The following is a 14335-nucleotide window of genomic DNA, read 5'->3' as shown; positions in this document are numbered from 1 at the left end:
AGTTCATGGATTCCCCTAAGAAGCTTATTACAGAATTTAACTATGCTTAGAAGATGTTTTCCGTCTGACATCCTCCAAACGGATGTTAGACACCCTGAAGATTGATCCCCACAAGTTCAGTGATGAGAAAGCGTACAGATCTGAGAAGATACAGGACATGTACCACAACATAAAACTGTAGAAGTTTCCTGATTATCTCCTTCAGGATGGAATCTCCCATGAACTCTACTTTGCTAAAGAATTAATTTGTTTTAAGTCATTATGTGTTTTGTATGTGTATGTATTGGCTGTATATGCACACATTAGGACGCGGATGTGTTTATATGTCTCTACCTTTTGCTCGTGTCACTGTATATATTTTTATCTGCTATATTTGCTCACTTTAGATGTTATTTTGTTGGATAAAGAAACTAATGTTTATAATATTATATAAAAACTGTTTCTATAAAATAGAAATAATAATAATATGCGTAATTTATGTACGACTTCTATGTTTGCTGTCTAAGTTATAATGTACAAATGTATATAGGCACCCTCCTAGCTGAAGGCTGTTCAGGAGTGAAGCATATGGAATAAATTGAATAATAAATAAATAAATAAATAATATAGTTACTTCACAACTGCAAGTTTTAAATAATAGGAGTAGAGGGGAAGGAAACTCCACATGGGGGACAAAATTTTTAAATGAACTAGATGATTTTTATTTGAATCAACGTATCAGGGAAAGTACTAGGGAAAATAATACTCTAGACCTCATCATCACCCATGAACCAGATGACATAATAGGGCTGACACTACAGGAACCAGTAGCAGGAAGTCATCACGGAGTTCTACGGTGGACGATGAAGAGAGGGAAGTACCAGTAGTTAAAGGCAAAGGAATGGGTTATAATTTCAAGAAATGAAGTTACGATGCCTTAATGTGTTATATGGCCGCTATTAACTGGATAGATATCTAATAGACAGCGAATACAATTGAATAATGGTATACCTTTTAAACATTAATCACAGAAGCCTTAAATGCTTATATACCATTAAAAAAATACTCCACGAGGACGATTCCAAGTTGGAATCTTCCAATATAAAAAGACAATTTAAATTTTATGTTTATAATTTATTGAAATTATCTTCATAAAACACATTCTTAATTTTATCTTTTTTTCTTTCTGTCAGCTTGTCTTGAGAATATAACTTCTTTTACATGCCTTTGTGTAGGAGGAAATTGTCTTTCCTACCGTTAATATCAATAAATAAATAATTTAATTTGCCAATATATATCGAGTCTGTGTTTTTACCTTTCGAAATCGATTGCCTCAGTTTACAATCTGCTTTAGAAGATTCCGGTCGCCTCCATATCTTAGCAAATTATATCTATATCATGTCTTAAGAACGGATCAGGCGAAGCGAATTTAAAAAGTTAATATTAATTGAAATTTTATTTAATTAATCAGAAATGCTTTTCTGTAGAAAACCCTCTTTTCCACCTCTATTTTACTTCAATGGACCATTCAATTTGTAAATGCAGTATATGTTGCGTTTTATTTTGGCAATTTTAGCTTTTGGAATTTAATTTCCGTGTAACACTGATCATTCAGAAGGCTATTGATTCTATTTTACTCCTTTCTTCAGAATTATTGAGTATTGCTTATCTAAAAAGTTTGGTAAACCTTAGTATTTCTTGAAAGCATACCTTTTGAACGATGAATACTTCGTACATATAGCACAGTCCAACTACCGTGATACCTTGTTCTTTTGACAGTGTTGCCATGGTCACTAATATAACGCACGAAATCATGTAGAGCCAATCTGAAAAAAATAAAAAAATAAAAAAGTTAGGTCTAATTTGCGATCGCCTGTTTTACAGATTTAAAACGTCGTGCTATTCTGAAATATTCGAAAATAATATACAGTTCACGCCGCTTATATCTGTGATCACTTATTGTGATCACAGATAATATTATTTGTGATGTATTCGTTTAATGTTATCACTTTTATGAAGTCCGGATCAGACGAATGCAAATACTGCACATAGCAAAAATGACGTTAAACAGAGGGCCTGTTTTTTTTTTTTTAATCACTTTTTTGCTTTATCACCGATTGCTGTGTATTGGAAGCGATTACGTAATTCCCTTTTGTTCTCGAATTCCGACAAGTTGCTTGCCTATTTACTGCTCGTGCAGTTCATATGGATATTCTTGTCGTTACTCCATGAGAGAAACCACGTGTATGTATTCCTACCAATCTGACTAATATATGGTAGAGCATTAACCCTTTTATAATTCTTAATTTTAATATTTTTTTATGTCTTTAGAGGTTTCTACGGATTTAGAAAACAATTATGACAGTTTCATTTTCATTGATGACTTTCTTGAAGGCAGGTTAAAAAAAAAGAATACGAAATAATATTGATCGATTTTAAATATTCATGTATATTCAAAAATAAATATTTAAATATATTAATAATTTTTGTTTCATCAAAATACGAATATAATATTTCTTTATTTATGTTTTCTTTCTTTCCATTTCTATCTTTTATTCAGACATTTTTTGCTCTGCATCAATAAACAATAAACAGCACCGAACAGCTACAATCTTGTTTCTTCAGTTATTGTTATTAAGCTAAATTCCGAAGTGATCACAATAAAGCTGTGTCCTGTGTTTAGAAGAAGAACTCTTTATTGTATACAGAAGGCACATTGCTTTACACAGCAGCCTTAACGGCTACAAGCCAGGGGTTTGCATGAAAGGAATAATACATAATCACAGATTAAAAAAAAAAAAAAAAAAACATCATTATGGCCAATTATGCAACATGATTGAAACCTGGAGCACACACATGACAACATTACACATTAAAATAGATTTAGAGAAGCTTGTTATCAGGTGTTATTTCCAAGGAGAAGTCCTTTTATAGTGCAGGACAGTCATCTGAGCAGGCGCACAAAGGTTTGAACACTTGAGTGATAGATGCATAGCAGTGATGGATAGGCAGGTTCTTAAAAACAGGTTCTAATGTCCTGTGATACAGTCCTGAGAAGGAAGTCGATAGAGTAATTTCTGCCTATGTTTCTTATAAGCTGCGAACTTCTGAAGTAGCCGTCCAAGGAGTGTATAGTATATACACTCCTTGCAGCATTTGCACAGGTAAGAATCGAATGGACAACTTTAACCAGTTTGGGGGTGGCCTGTAGGACTGGATTGTCCCTGAGGCTTGGGACTGGGATCTTCGGGTTATTTTCAGTTTGAACATTTTTCTTCTCCAAAATGGACACATTGTAGTCAGTAGCACTAGTCATTTTTATGAACTGTACAAACAGAGATCAAACTGATAATGACTTTCTTAGCCCAGAGCAGGACCATTCATCGTCTGTGACATGCGCAGTAATCTTGACCAACACGTCACCTCTTTCCTTATTAGGGACTCCTATTTGTATATTCCTACGTTCAACTGAAACAAGTCCGAGCCAATCCTTTTTAGCTATGATTCATATAATGTTGAACTTTTTTGACATCACAGACACTGGTGGAAGTTTCTTTTCAAGATAGCAAACTTTCTGTAGTCTTGAGCATCCGTTTATTTCCAAAGACACAACGATCTCTGATTGATCAAAAATATGACCTGATTTTTATTTCCCCTTCTTTGGAATATCTCTTTGAAAATCTAAACTGATCCAACACCGTTCGCTTTGTTCTGGTAATTCTCACAGGAAAAACAGACACGAGTGTGCGTTCATTTTGAATTCGTGGTATTTTTTCTCTAATTTATTTTCACAGGCTAACTTCGAAACTCCATAAAGTTATTCCCCCCTTAAAAGAGAGCATAAAGAGGCAGATAAAAAAGGTAAACTGCAGCCATTATCAACCCACTGCAGGATGGAAGCTTCCTCAACAATTCATACTGAGGGAAATGGATCACCAGTAATCTGCCACGCTGGTCCAGTGCGGGTTGGCAGATCGACTGTATTTAGCAGTGAGGGGCTTAAACCCCGGTCTACTCAAAGAGCGTGTGCTGCTGCACTCCTGCCCCTGACGACTCGGCTATGGAGATCGCCTGCAGAGGCAGATATTAGCGGCGAAAATCAAAGCGATAATTTACGACCTTACGTCGGAAGCATTAACCCCAACATACATTTGAAAACAATAAATTTTATGCCTCTTCCTTTGCAATTTAATGGATATATTTTTTGTTTGAAATTAATGGATATTTTCCACTGGGAAAAAAACTATGTAGATTTTTTTTCTTTCATATCTGTAGTTGTCTTTTTGAAAATCTAAAAATCCACACCGCTGCCTGTATTTTCAAAGTCAGAGTAAAAATAACCATGATTTTTCAGGGAAAAACAGACATTCCAGTGTGTTTATTTATTATTTTTTTTAAATTTACGATAATAATATTTTCCTTCTCTTTGAATTAAATGGTTAATTCTTTTCTTACGCTCAGTAGTCGGCTCTTTCGAAAATCTAAAAATACACATCGCTGCCTGTATTTTCAAAGTCAGAATTAAAGTCAGCAGATTTTCAAATATACATTATCATCAGGTCGCATTTTACACATAATTTTAAATAACAACACACACAATACAGAAAAATGGATCGGTGTTCCAAACAGTATACAATCTTCAAGTTTGAATTTTAAATGAATAAGCTGTTTTGATGTGAAAAGACAGTAATAATCACATTTATATTTTAACTCCACACAAATAAGCAGAAAATATAGAGAAATATGGCCTTCCAAAACCCATACATTGCTTGTACATTCCAAACTAGTTTCCAGAGCTGTGACTTGGATTCTTGATTCTTGTCGAAACTTGGAACTACTATATCACGAATCACGCCGTAACTATCGTTCTGGAAATTATGAAAAATTCTAATTTTAAGGGACAAAATTTCAATAGTGATGGTTTGTTTAGCTTGTGTAATGAATAGACAAAGTACTTATGTTCTTTTAACATTATTAACACAAACAACTGGTTGAACACAAACAACTATATATATGTACTAGATTTTCACTCCTGAAAAACAACAGCTTTGTTTTTTTTCCTGACAGCTTTAAAAGGCGGTGAAATTAAGATTTTTATACTTTTTATTTGAAAGTTTGCTTTTGAAAGAATACTTAAATTCACAGAGAAAAGCAGGTGCACATTTTCTGTCCTCCCAACCCCTCCCCACCTAGAGGTCACAATTGGCATGTGGACATATAGCTCATAAATCAAAAGAGCACTTCCTGTCCTGACCTGCATCAGATTTTGTGCTCTTAAAGTAAATCCTATTGGCTAGTTTGTACCCATTTCGAAGATTCCCAGTGACTGTTCCCAGAACCCTTTCAGTTCTAATTTCTGATTGGTTGGTTTGAACTGCTGTTTCAATCCGAACTAGGGTTTAAAAAGAGCTGTTTTGGCACTAATCTGAAATGCTTTCCCTATTCTTACTTTGCCATGTTTTGTTTAGCTCACTGATCACTATGGATTCCCAATACTTAGGTCTTTTTGAAGATATGGAAGAAGAAGTGTATGCCTTAACGGAACTTCTCAAGGAAGAATATCGGCTTGCTAAGCAAATCGAGGTCAAGGAGGCATTTTGCTGTGAGCTGGATTATACTACAGTATTTTTTTCTTACTGAAATGTAATCGAGCTAAAAGTGTGACTGTTTTCTTTACTCTCTTTTTCTTGGTTATATTTTTCCAGTTTTTAAAACGGTGCCTTTTTTTCAGATTGCTGATTTCTTTTGCCAAGCACAACTTCTTGTTTGTGCCCTGCATGCTACCATGGAACCATTAAACAAGGCGGGGTGCTGTGGGTATCCAAAGGAAGGGGCCGCAAGCCCCGACTCCGTGTTGCTGCATGACGACTCTGATAACAAACAGGTAAGTTGAAGTCAATTTTTGTAATTTCGAAAAGCGATACGTTTTTTGTTTTCTGTGTGGAAAAAACAATGCCTTACGAGATTTGTTTTCAGGTGGGGAGAGGTGAAGATGCCCCTGTTGTGGGATTTGAATGTTTTTACAGCATAGAGGAGGATGTAGAAAGGTATTCCAAGAAATACTACACACTATTCAAGACATATGAAACTCATTTTATTAACATGAATATGCTTGGTAATGAAATTTTTACTGCCTTCCGAGAGATGTTAGAAGAAATTATCAGAAGTTTGTGTACACGGGAAACCTATTTTCATGTGCCACTACGCCTCGATGCATCTAGCCTCAAAAATCCTATTAATTTGCCTTTCATGGCACTGCTTGAGAGAAAAAATATAGATACTTTTAATTATAACCCAGTTTAATGTAATAATAAAAAATATACTAATAAGTAACAAGCAGTAGCTTTCAAGACTAACGAGTCTTTTTCAACTGAAATTCAAATACAAATACAACGGATAAGTGCAATAAGCTGAGTGAAGCACGTTATTCATTTACTATTGTTAGAAGAAGAAGAAGAAGAAGAAGAAGAATTCTTTATTATATACAGAAAGCACATTGCTGTATACAACTCCCTTCACGGCTACAAGCCAGGGGTTTACATAGAAGAAATCATATAATACAATAAACACAAAAAAAAAAAGAAAAAAAAAAGAGCATTATGACTCCTGAAAAGTTTGTACACTGAGATGATGGATTCAGGGCAGTGATGAATAGGTCTCCGGGAGGAGGGTCTATATAGTGTATATAGTGTATAGTGTGTTCGTGTCTAACGGCACCAGGGGTTTCCCCCATCTCCGCGTTGCTTTCATTGTGGATGTAACAGTTCACTGTAAAGGCCAGAGATTTAAAAGTGTATGGATATTGTATGAGTGTAGTGTTGTGTATCGTTGTTCTTCTGGCCATTTAGCCGCTAGACCCCTGCTGGGGCCTAACGTTGTCCACACTATGCCTCGTGGAGGCAGACCAGGTACACTAGTATTGAAATATTTACTCTGGCAGGTCCTGCCACCTAATTTACTGAGATTTCAGTGGCTAGGACCTTAAAAAAAAAAAAAAAAAAAAAAAAATATATATATATATATATATATATATATATATATATATAATAAAATGAAATTTTCGCTCAGTGGGGGTTAAGAAAATTGTGTAGAAAGGCCAAATGAGTTTACTGTGAACGGAATTAAATTTAGTCATTATTAAATTTTAAGTTATGTGGTGTACACTTGCGTATTAGGTAGAGGTGGGGGGAGACAGAAGGCTGGGGGAAAAGACAGAAATATGGGGACGATAGAGAAGGCGACCCCAGATAATCGGCGGGGCAGGCCCATGCCCCACCAGGCGAAGAGGGGAGTGGCAAGGAGGTGAGGGGACGGAAGATACCGTCCCCTCCCCCTGCCGGGGGAGAGAGGAAAAGATAGGACCATGCAAGGGAGCATGGTTTGAGAGCCAAGATGGCGAGCAGCAAGCTGCAGTTGGTCTTCAGTGGCCTGGAGCAGGGTCTACTGTCCTCTAACGTGGTCCTGGGAAGGAAGTCGACCGAGTACTTTCTGCCTATATTCCTTGTCGACTGCGAATTTGTAGAGGTCGCCGTCCAAGGACTGTATGTCTTGCCGCATTTGCACGGGTAGGAACCGCTCAGTTAGCTTTAACCGGTTTGGAATGGCCTGTAGGATTGGATTAGCCCTAAGGCTTGGGACCGGGATCCTCCATCCACAGTTAGCCCAGAAATCTGGCACTGAAATAATGCTGACCATCATTTTGATGGCAAAGACGAGTCTTCTCTCGTGAATGATGGCAGGAAGACGTCTCATGTTGAGAGCTGCCGCCATCTGGGTGGTCCTTGGTGTAGAGGGAAGCCGAAATTTCCATATGGCCCACTTCAGTAGCCAGAATTCCCCCGCGAAAATCCGTCTAAGATGGGTCGTAGCAGTTGAGGTCCAGACTTCGGCGCCATACAATATTACCGGATAAACACATGTCTTAATATATCTGCACCCCACAGCCTGGTCATGGATGTGCATTAGTTGTTGTTTAATCATCCACCGGAGTCGACAGAACTTTATTTGCAAGTTGTCTATGTGCTGTACAAAGGAGAGCTTTTGATCAAAAATAACGCCCAGATCTGTATGTTGTTGGACGGCAGAAATCGCGAAATCCTCTTAAAATGGGTTGTACTATTGTTGGGCTCCGTTTGAGCCCAACAATGAGCCCGTGTTGTTGCACGGACGTGCGCTGTTTTACTCCACTGATCATCTAGCATTAAAACGGTTGTTTCTAGGATGGGGTGTAGACGTATGCCTTTGTGGCGATTTATTGCCTTTGGATTGTTTAATATGTTAATTGACTCTAGCCATAGGCGGTGGCGAAAGTGTCGTGAGTACTATTTCAAAGTCACGTTTGGGATCAAGATCGTGGTTGGTGGCCCAAAAATGTTCCGCGACTGCGTACTGGTCAGTTTCGGCAAGCCGGATTGCTCTGTCATGTTCCGTAAGGCGATCTTAGAGACGCATTGATGTTTCTCCTATGTAGCAGCAGTCACAGTCTCTACATGTGATGCGATATACTACATTGCTGCGTAAGAGAGGTGTGACAGGGATCTACATTACGATATACTACATTAGGCAGCAATGTAGTATATCGCATCACCTGTAGAGACTGTGACAGCTGCTACATAAGAGAAACATCAAGGCGTCTCCAAGATCGCCTTACGGAATATGACAGAGCAATCCGGCTTGCCGAAACTGACCAGTCCACAGTTGCGGAACATTTTTGGGCCACCAAGCACGATCTTGATCCCAAACGTGACTTTGAAATAGTAGACCACTCACGACACTTTCGCCACCGCCTATGGCTAGAGTCACTTAACATATTAAACAATCCAAAGGCAATAAACTGCCACAAAGGCATACGTCTACACCCCACCCTAGAGACAACCGTTGTAATGCTAGATGATCAGTGGAGTAAAACAGCGCACGTCCGCGCAACAACAATAGCAAATGAATAATGTGCCTCACTCAGCTCATTGCACTTATCCGTCGTATTTGTATTTGCATTTCAGTTAAAAAAGAGACTCGTTAGTCTTGAAAGCTACTGCCTGTTACTTATTAGTATATTTTTATTATTACATTAAACTGGGTTATAATTATACGTATCTATATTTTTTCTCTCAACCACGGACTCCAGTACACCAGGCCAATTCGTTACTATGGCACTGTTTGATTTAACAATAGACAGGGTGATGGCAGCATTCATAAAGGTTGACCAGTTAAATAGACTGAACGATCACAGATGATCATAGTCTGGATACCATACTCATTAACATTACCGATAGGAGTGGCCAGCCTTCCGAGAGTATTCAGAAAAGGGGTACGTTGCATCTAAATGAAATTTTGGAAAAAAAAAAAAAATGCGTTGTTCAGATGAATAATGCCAATTCACTCTGACTTTCAACAAGTGTGGGAAGAGAAATGTAGTAAGCAAACTACAAAGGCTAAAGAGCAATGAAATTGTAGGGGTTGCTTTAGGTGTTTGTGGTTTGTCTGAAGTGGAAATGTTTCAGCACATTCTCACCCCCAGTTTCAAATACTGGTTATTTCTGCTGAGTGTTGGTTTGAATCTATTTATGGGGGCCAAAGACTGCAAAACAGATTTTCCTTCTCCACCACAACACATTATGATTTCTTGCACACACTCTAAAGGGACGACTCGGTGGCAATTGTTATTATTCATTACGAGTAAAAGTTTTTAAAAGCCCACAGCGACTTCTAACCCATACTTTTCCTCATTCATGTAATTGGGTCAAGAACCACTCCCATCATAGTGGAAGAAACCTTCTTTTGTGCTAAGCCTCGAACAGGTATTTCAAGGGCAGCAAGTGTTTGGATTGTCACCGGGCAAAAAATACTTGCTCAGATTTCAGAAGTGTTCATTAATAACAATCCTCTAGATTCTGCAAATTCCACAAGTCTTTCATTTCTTTCACCAATTCCAAAATTTCCTGTAGTTCCCCTTTCTGCGCAGTTTTGTCTATTTCCAACCTTAGCTTTGAAGTCCCCCATAATGATAATGTAGTGGGTTTTCTGCTCATTTAGAAGACTAAAATTTCGTTGTACATTTCTTGAACCTCTTCATCATCATGGCTCGATGTAGGTGCATAAATCATTATAACCTTTAGATTGTACCTCGTAGAAATCCTAAGTATTAGTTTTGACACCCTTGGTGATGTACTTTTGAATTCCAAAATGTGTTTTTTATATCTTTATGGACCAGAAAGCCAACTCCACCTTCGCTCCTTTCACTGTTTCCATTGGTGTACCACAGATTTCCACTTGATAAACTTTTAAGTAATTCATTTCTTCTTCTTGTTTCAGCCAAACCGATGATATTCCAATTCACATTTTCTAGTTCCTTTTCCAGCTCTAATATCCTTGCTTCACCAATGAGCGATCTTACGTTGTAACAGGCCAAGTTCAGTTTCCGTGCATGGCAGCCTGGTCGTACCCAGAGATTCTTTGCACCCCCTGCTTCCACTCCGACATCCTCTCGCTGCCGTAAGAGGGGGAGTGAAAGCGGCTGGTGACTAATGGCCATTTGTTTCGTTGTGGGGTCATGTGCTGGAGGGTTTGGTCTTTTTCTCTTCACGCTGACCAGGCGTCTTGAAGAGAACCACTCTACACGTCCGTTGCCACCTAAGTGACGTAACAGGGATTATCATCGAGATGTGCATGAGTGAATTTTAGGGAAGCAAGCCAACCTGACTTCTCCTAAATCTTCTGTAATAGAAAGATATTGGATCCATCAGTGTTTTAGATTGAGTGTCTGATAACACATAGAATACCTGTTCCCCTCCAAGCCCTAAATTTAATAACTACAAGCAAATATTCTTCGAAAATTGTTGTTATCTTAAAAAAATTTAGAATTTTAAAGATAAAAATTGCATTGTTAACATATTTGTCAAATGGCAGTTATCTTGGAATGTGCCACACTGGATCCTTGAGCTTGTCACAGACGTTCTCTCAGATTTGCCAGAGAAACTGTACTTGCTACCGGGTAGTATAAAACTCTGATGGAACTGATATTCGGGTGATATGTAAGTCAAGTGGACCCAATTTTGGCGTAGTACCGACGGTCGGTGACAGCCAAATCCTTTGCTTGTACCTTTACGATCGTGGGACTGTTAATAACCCTGGGTATAAGTCCATGCACATGCACACTGTGCGTGACCACCGAGGTGTGAACCAACGTAAGCAGGGGTCGAGGAGTGGTGCCAACACCACATGGAGGAATGCCATCCCTCTGTGTTACCAGGCAATACTAGGTGGTAGATGATTCTCATCAACCGGTGCAATACCACCACTTTGCTTATTGAAAACTTGAAGTGGTGGAACCCATGTCTAGTCTCCAGAGCTAAGTTCTGGCCAACCCTTCCCATCCCTTTCATTATGCAGTATGACTAATGACTTTTGAGGTTATGATGAATATCATGATGAGATCCAATCTTCCTTACATTTCGAGGGTACAGCTCTAAAACGGTATTTCCATGACGGCAGCTAGTTAGTATACCGGATCGGACCTATTGTTAACTTTTTAGGAGGCTTCCGGATCAGCTACCGTTACTCTGCCAGATAGTGACTGGAGGGAGTCCGAGTAGTGTGTATGTGTGGGGGGGGGGGATTGTCGAGGCCACGTTATGTCAAGGATCTGGGTATATTCTTACCATGTGTACGCGATATCCAAAAATTTCATTACTTCATACAGCATGCACCCCCACTTTTTCTTACTATTGAATACACCATGAAGTGTCAAACTAATAGATTAAGCTTATCTGGGAAAAGATCTAAACCTCCCAATCACTTCCTAGTTTATTTCACAAATATACGGGGTCTCAATTCTAATCTCAACGATGTTCATTTCCACTTGCAGTCGGCCAAACCCTATGTACTTTTCCTGACAGAATCTCAGTTATCGGTTGATTCAACTACTGCTCATCTCTGTTGCCCAAATTATTCGCTGTATGATTCCTTTCGCCTCAAAGGTAACTTGTGAATATGTCCGTTCCGATATTCCCTTTCAGAGACTTGATAATTTGGAATCTCCTCATTTTAATCTTCTCTGGCTTAAAATCTCTCTACCTCATTGTGTCAAATTCGTCTGTTGTCTCTACCGTTTTCTCAAATCCACAAATCAATTGGACCTCATTGACTTCCACTCTTTGCAACTTGACTTTCTCCATTCAAACTTTCCTAATAATGAGGTAATTTTCCTTTGTGATTTTGATGTTCACAATTCCAGCTGGCTTCCGCTTTCTAGTCACACCGACCCAGCTGGTCGAGATGCTGAGGCTTTTGCAATTACTAATGACCTTGCACAGATTGTCCATTTACCCACAAGGATATCAGACAATCCTAACCATGCAGCCGACACGCTCGATCTTTTTCTCACAAGCAACCCTTATAAGTGCACTGTCAAAGTGAGTGGTCCTTTAGGCACCTCAGATCGCAACTTGGTGATTGTCTCTTCTCCAATGGAACCTTTATCTCATGGCTATTCCCAACCTCGTGTTTTTTGGCATTACAAGAATGAAAAATAGGATGACCTGCGAGATTTCTTTTCTTCTTCTTGGTCGGATTACTTTTTCAAAACTTCTGATGTCAACGTTTGCTCAGATCGTGTCAGTGAAATTATTCTTGCCAGAACATTACCACTGGATTTGTACGTGCTCTACCGAGGTCTAAACTTCAGGATCAAGAAGAAAATTCCAACTAAAATCCTTGAAAATGAACTGGATCTAAACAGCAACCCCAAAGCCGAAAGACTCAGGTGTTACAATGAACTAATAAACATTTCACATACCAGATGGGATACCTCTGTAACAGGCGCCGTCACTAGAAAATTCCTTCCAGAGGTCTCATTTACTGCAACGAAAACTGTTAAGGCCTGGCTGTCGCTGACCTTGGAACCCCCCCCCCCTTCTTGGTCACTGGACATGGCTCCCTCAACGAGAAGCTTTTTCAGCTAGGATTGTCTACAACAAATGGGTGTTTCTGTGGAAAAAGGAGAACTGGAAGCATCTGCTATTTGAATGTCCGCTGTATGAAGATATAAGAAGAACTCTTACACAGGCAGTACCAAACATCACTGAGCATCAACCGGATCTCCTACACCGAACACCAGAAAACTTCTCAGCACTGCAGACTTATGCTGCACAAGTCTTCAAGCGTAAAAGGCAAACTCATGAGGAAGCAAGACGCATTAGAAATACTCGTGGAACAAACTGAAACTTTTTTTTATCTATTTACTTTTTATAATTATTATTATTTTTTTTTTTTTCGTCGCGTTCTGCCTGGAGTTAGTTAATCCAGTGCAGCTGTTTTTTTTTTATTTTTTATTTTTTTTTTTTTCCTCAAACGCACCATTTTTTTTTCCTGCTTAATTTGCCATTTAGATATCGCCTTATTGAAAAATATTGCCTACTTATTTTTATTAATTACTTTTTTTTCTTATTTATTTACTTTATCTAATTAATTAATTTTTTTCTCTTCTTTATATATTTTTATTATTATTTATTTATTATTATTATATTTTTTTTCATAACCCGCACCACAGGTGACTTTCTTTTTTTTTTTTTTCTCTCCCTTTCCCCCCTCTGGAATGGGTCCCCCAAAGGATCCTGACCAACCTTCTAGCAGCACTAGGTGGATCAGCGTCTCTTTTGAGACAGTACGTGTTTTACTGGGACTGGTTCACCTTCCCGTGGTGTGGACGAGTATCTAGAATCATCTGTCCAGTTAACTGATGCTTCTGGGTAGCCAAGCGACCAGACACAACAACAGAATACACACACATAATATATACAAACCTACGTCACACACATATCTGGCCCATTTGTAGTGATACTGGTCTTCATAGAGATACGAGGCGGAGTTGAAAAAACGTTCTAGGTGCCGCCCATTACATATACACGTGTCCATATATTCTTGTAGGACACCTGAGGTGTCCTATCGTTATCAAATGTATATATGTACGCATATACATGGATTTGTTTTATTTTTTTAGGTCCTAGCCACTGAAATCTCAGAAACTAGGTGGCAGGACCTGCCATAGTAAATATCAAAGACTACTGGGTATCTGGTTTGCCTCCACGGGGCGAGGTTTTGGCAACATTGGACCCCAGTAACGGCCCAGCCGCCCAATGACCAGAGGGACAACGCTACACGACACTGCACTTTATATTACCCATATACTTTTAAATTTCTGTCCTTCCCAGTGAACTGGTACACCCACAATAAAAGCAACGCGGAGATGCCGTTTGACACAAAATACACCATACACCTTATTTTTGTAGGAATGGAATCCTTTATTACACGCTCCACTTTAAAATCTCGTACTTTATCTAAACCTTGGTTTTCCAATAAA

General features: G+C 38.7%; 1 protein-coding gene across 1 annotated transcript in view; it reads right to left on the bottom strand.

The window, feature by feature from the left end:
• LOC150084481 (protein O-mannosyl-transferase Tmtc3-like) overlaps positions 1-14335 on the bottom strand; it is a 775447-nt gene that overhangs the window by 469541 nt on the left and 291571 nt on the right. The window contains exon 7 of the mRNA XM_090376259.1: positions 1690-1805. Within this exon, the coding sequence (XP_090232385.1) occupies positions 1690-1805 (116 nt within the window). The remainder of the gene's footprint in view (positions 1-1689; positions 1806-14335) is intronic.

Source organism: Mastigoproctus giganteus, chromosome 6 (assembly GCF_048544385.1).
Source record: "Mastigoproctus giganteus isolate SK-2022 chromosome 6, ASM4854438v1, whole genome shotgun sequence".
Classification (NCBI taxonomy): Eukaryota; Metazoa; Arthropoda; class Arachnida; order Uropygi; family Thelyphonidae; genus Mastigoproctus; species Mastigoproctus giganteus.
This window is presented reverse-complemented; position numbering and strand designations above follow the sequence as displayed.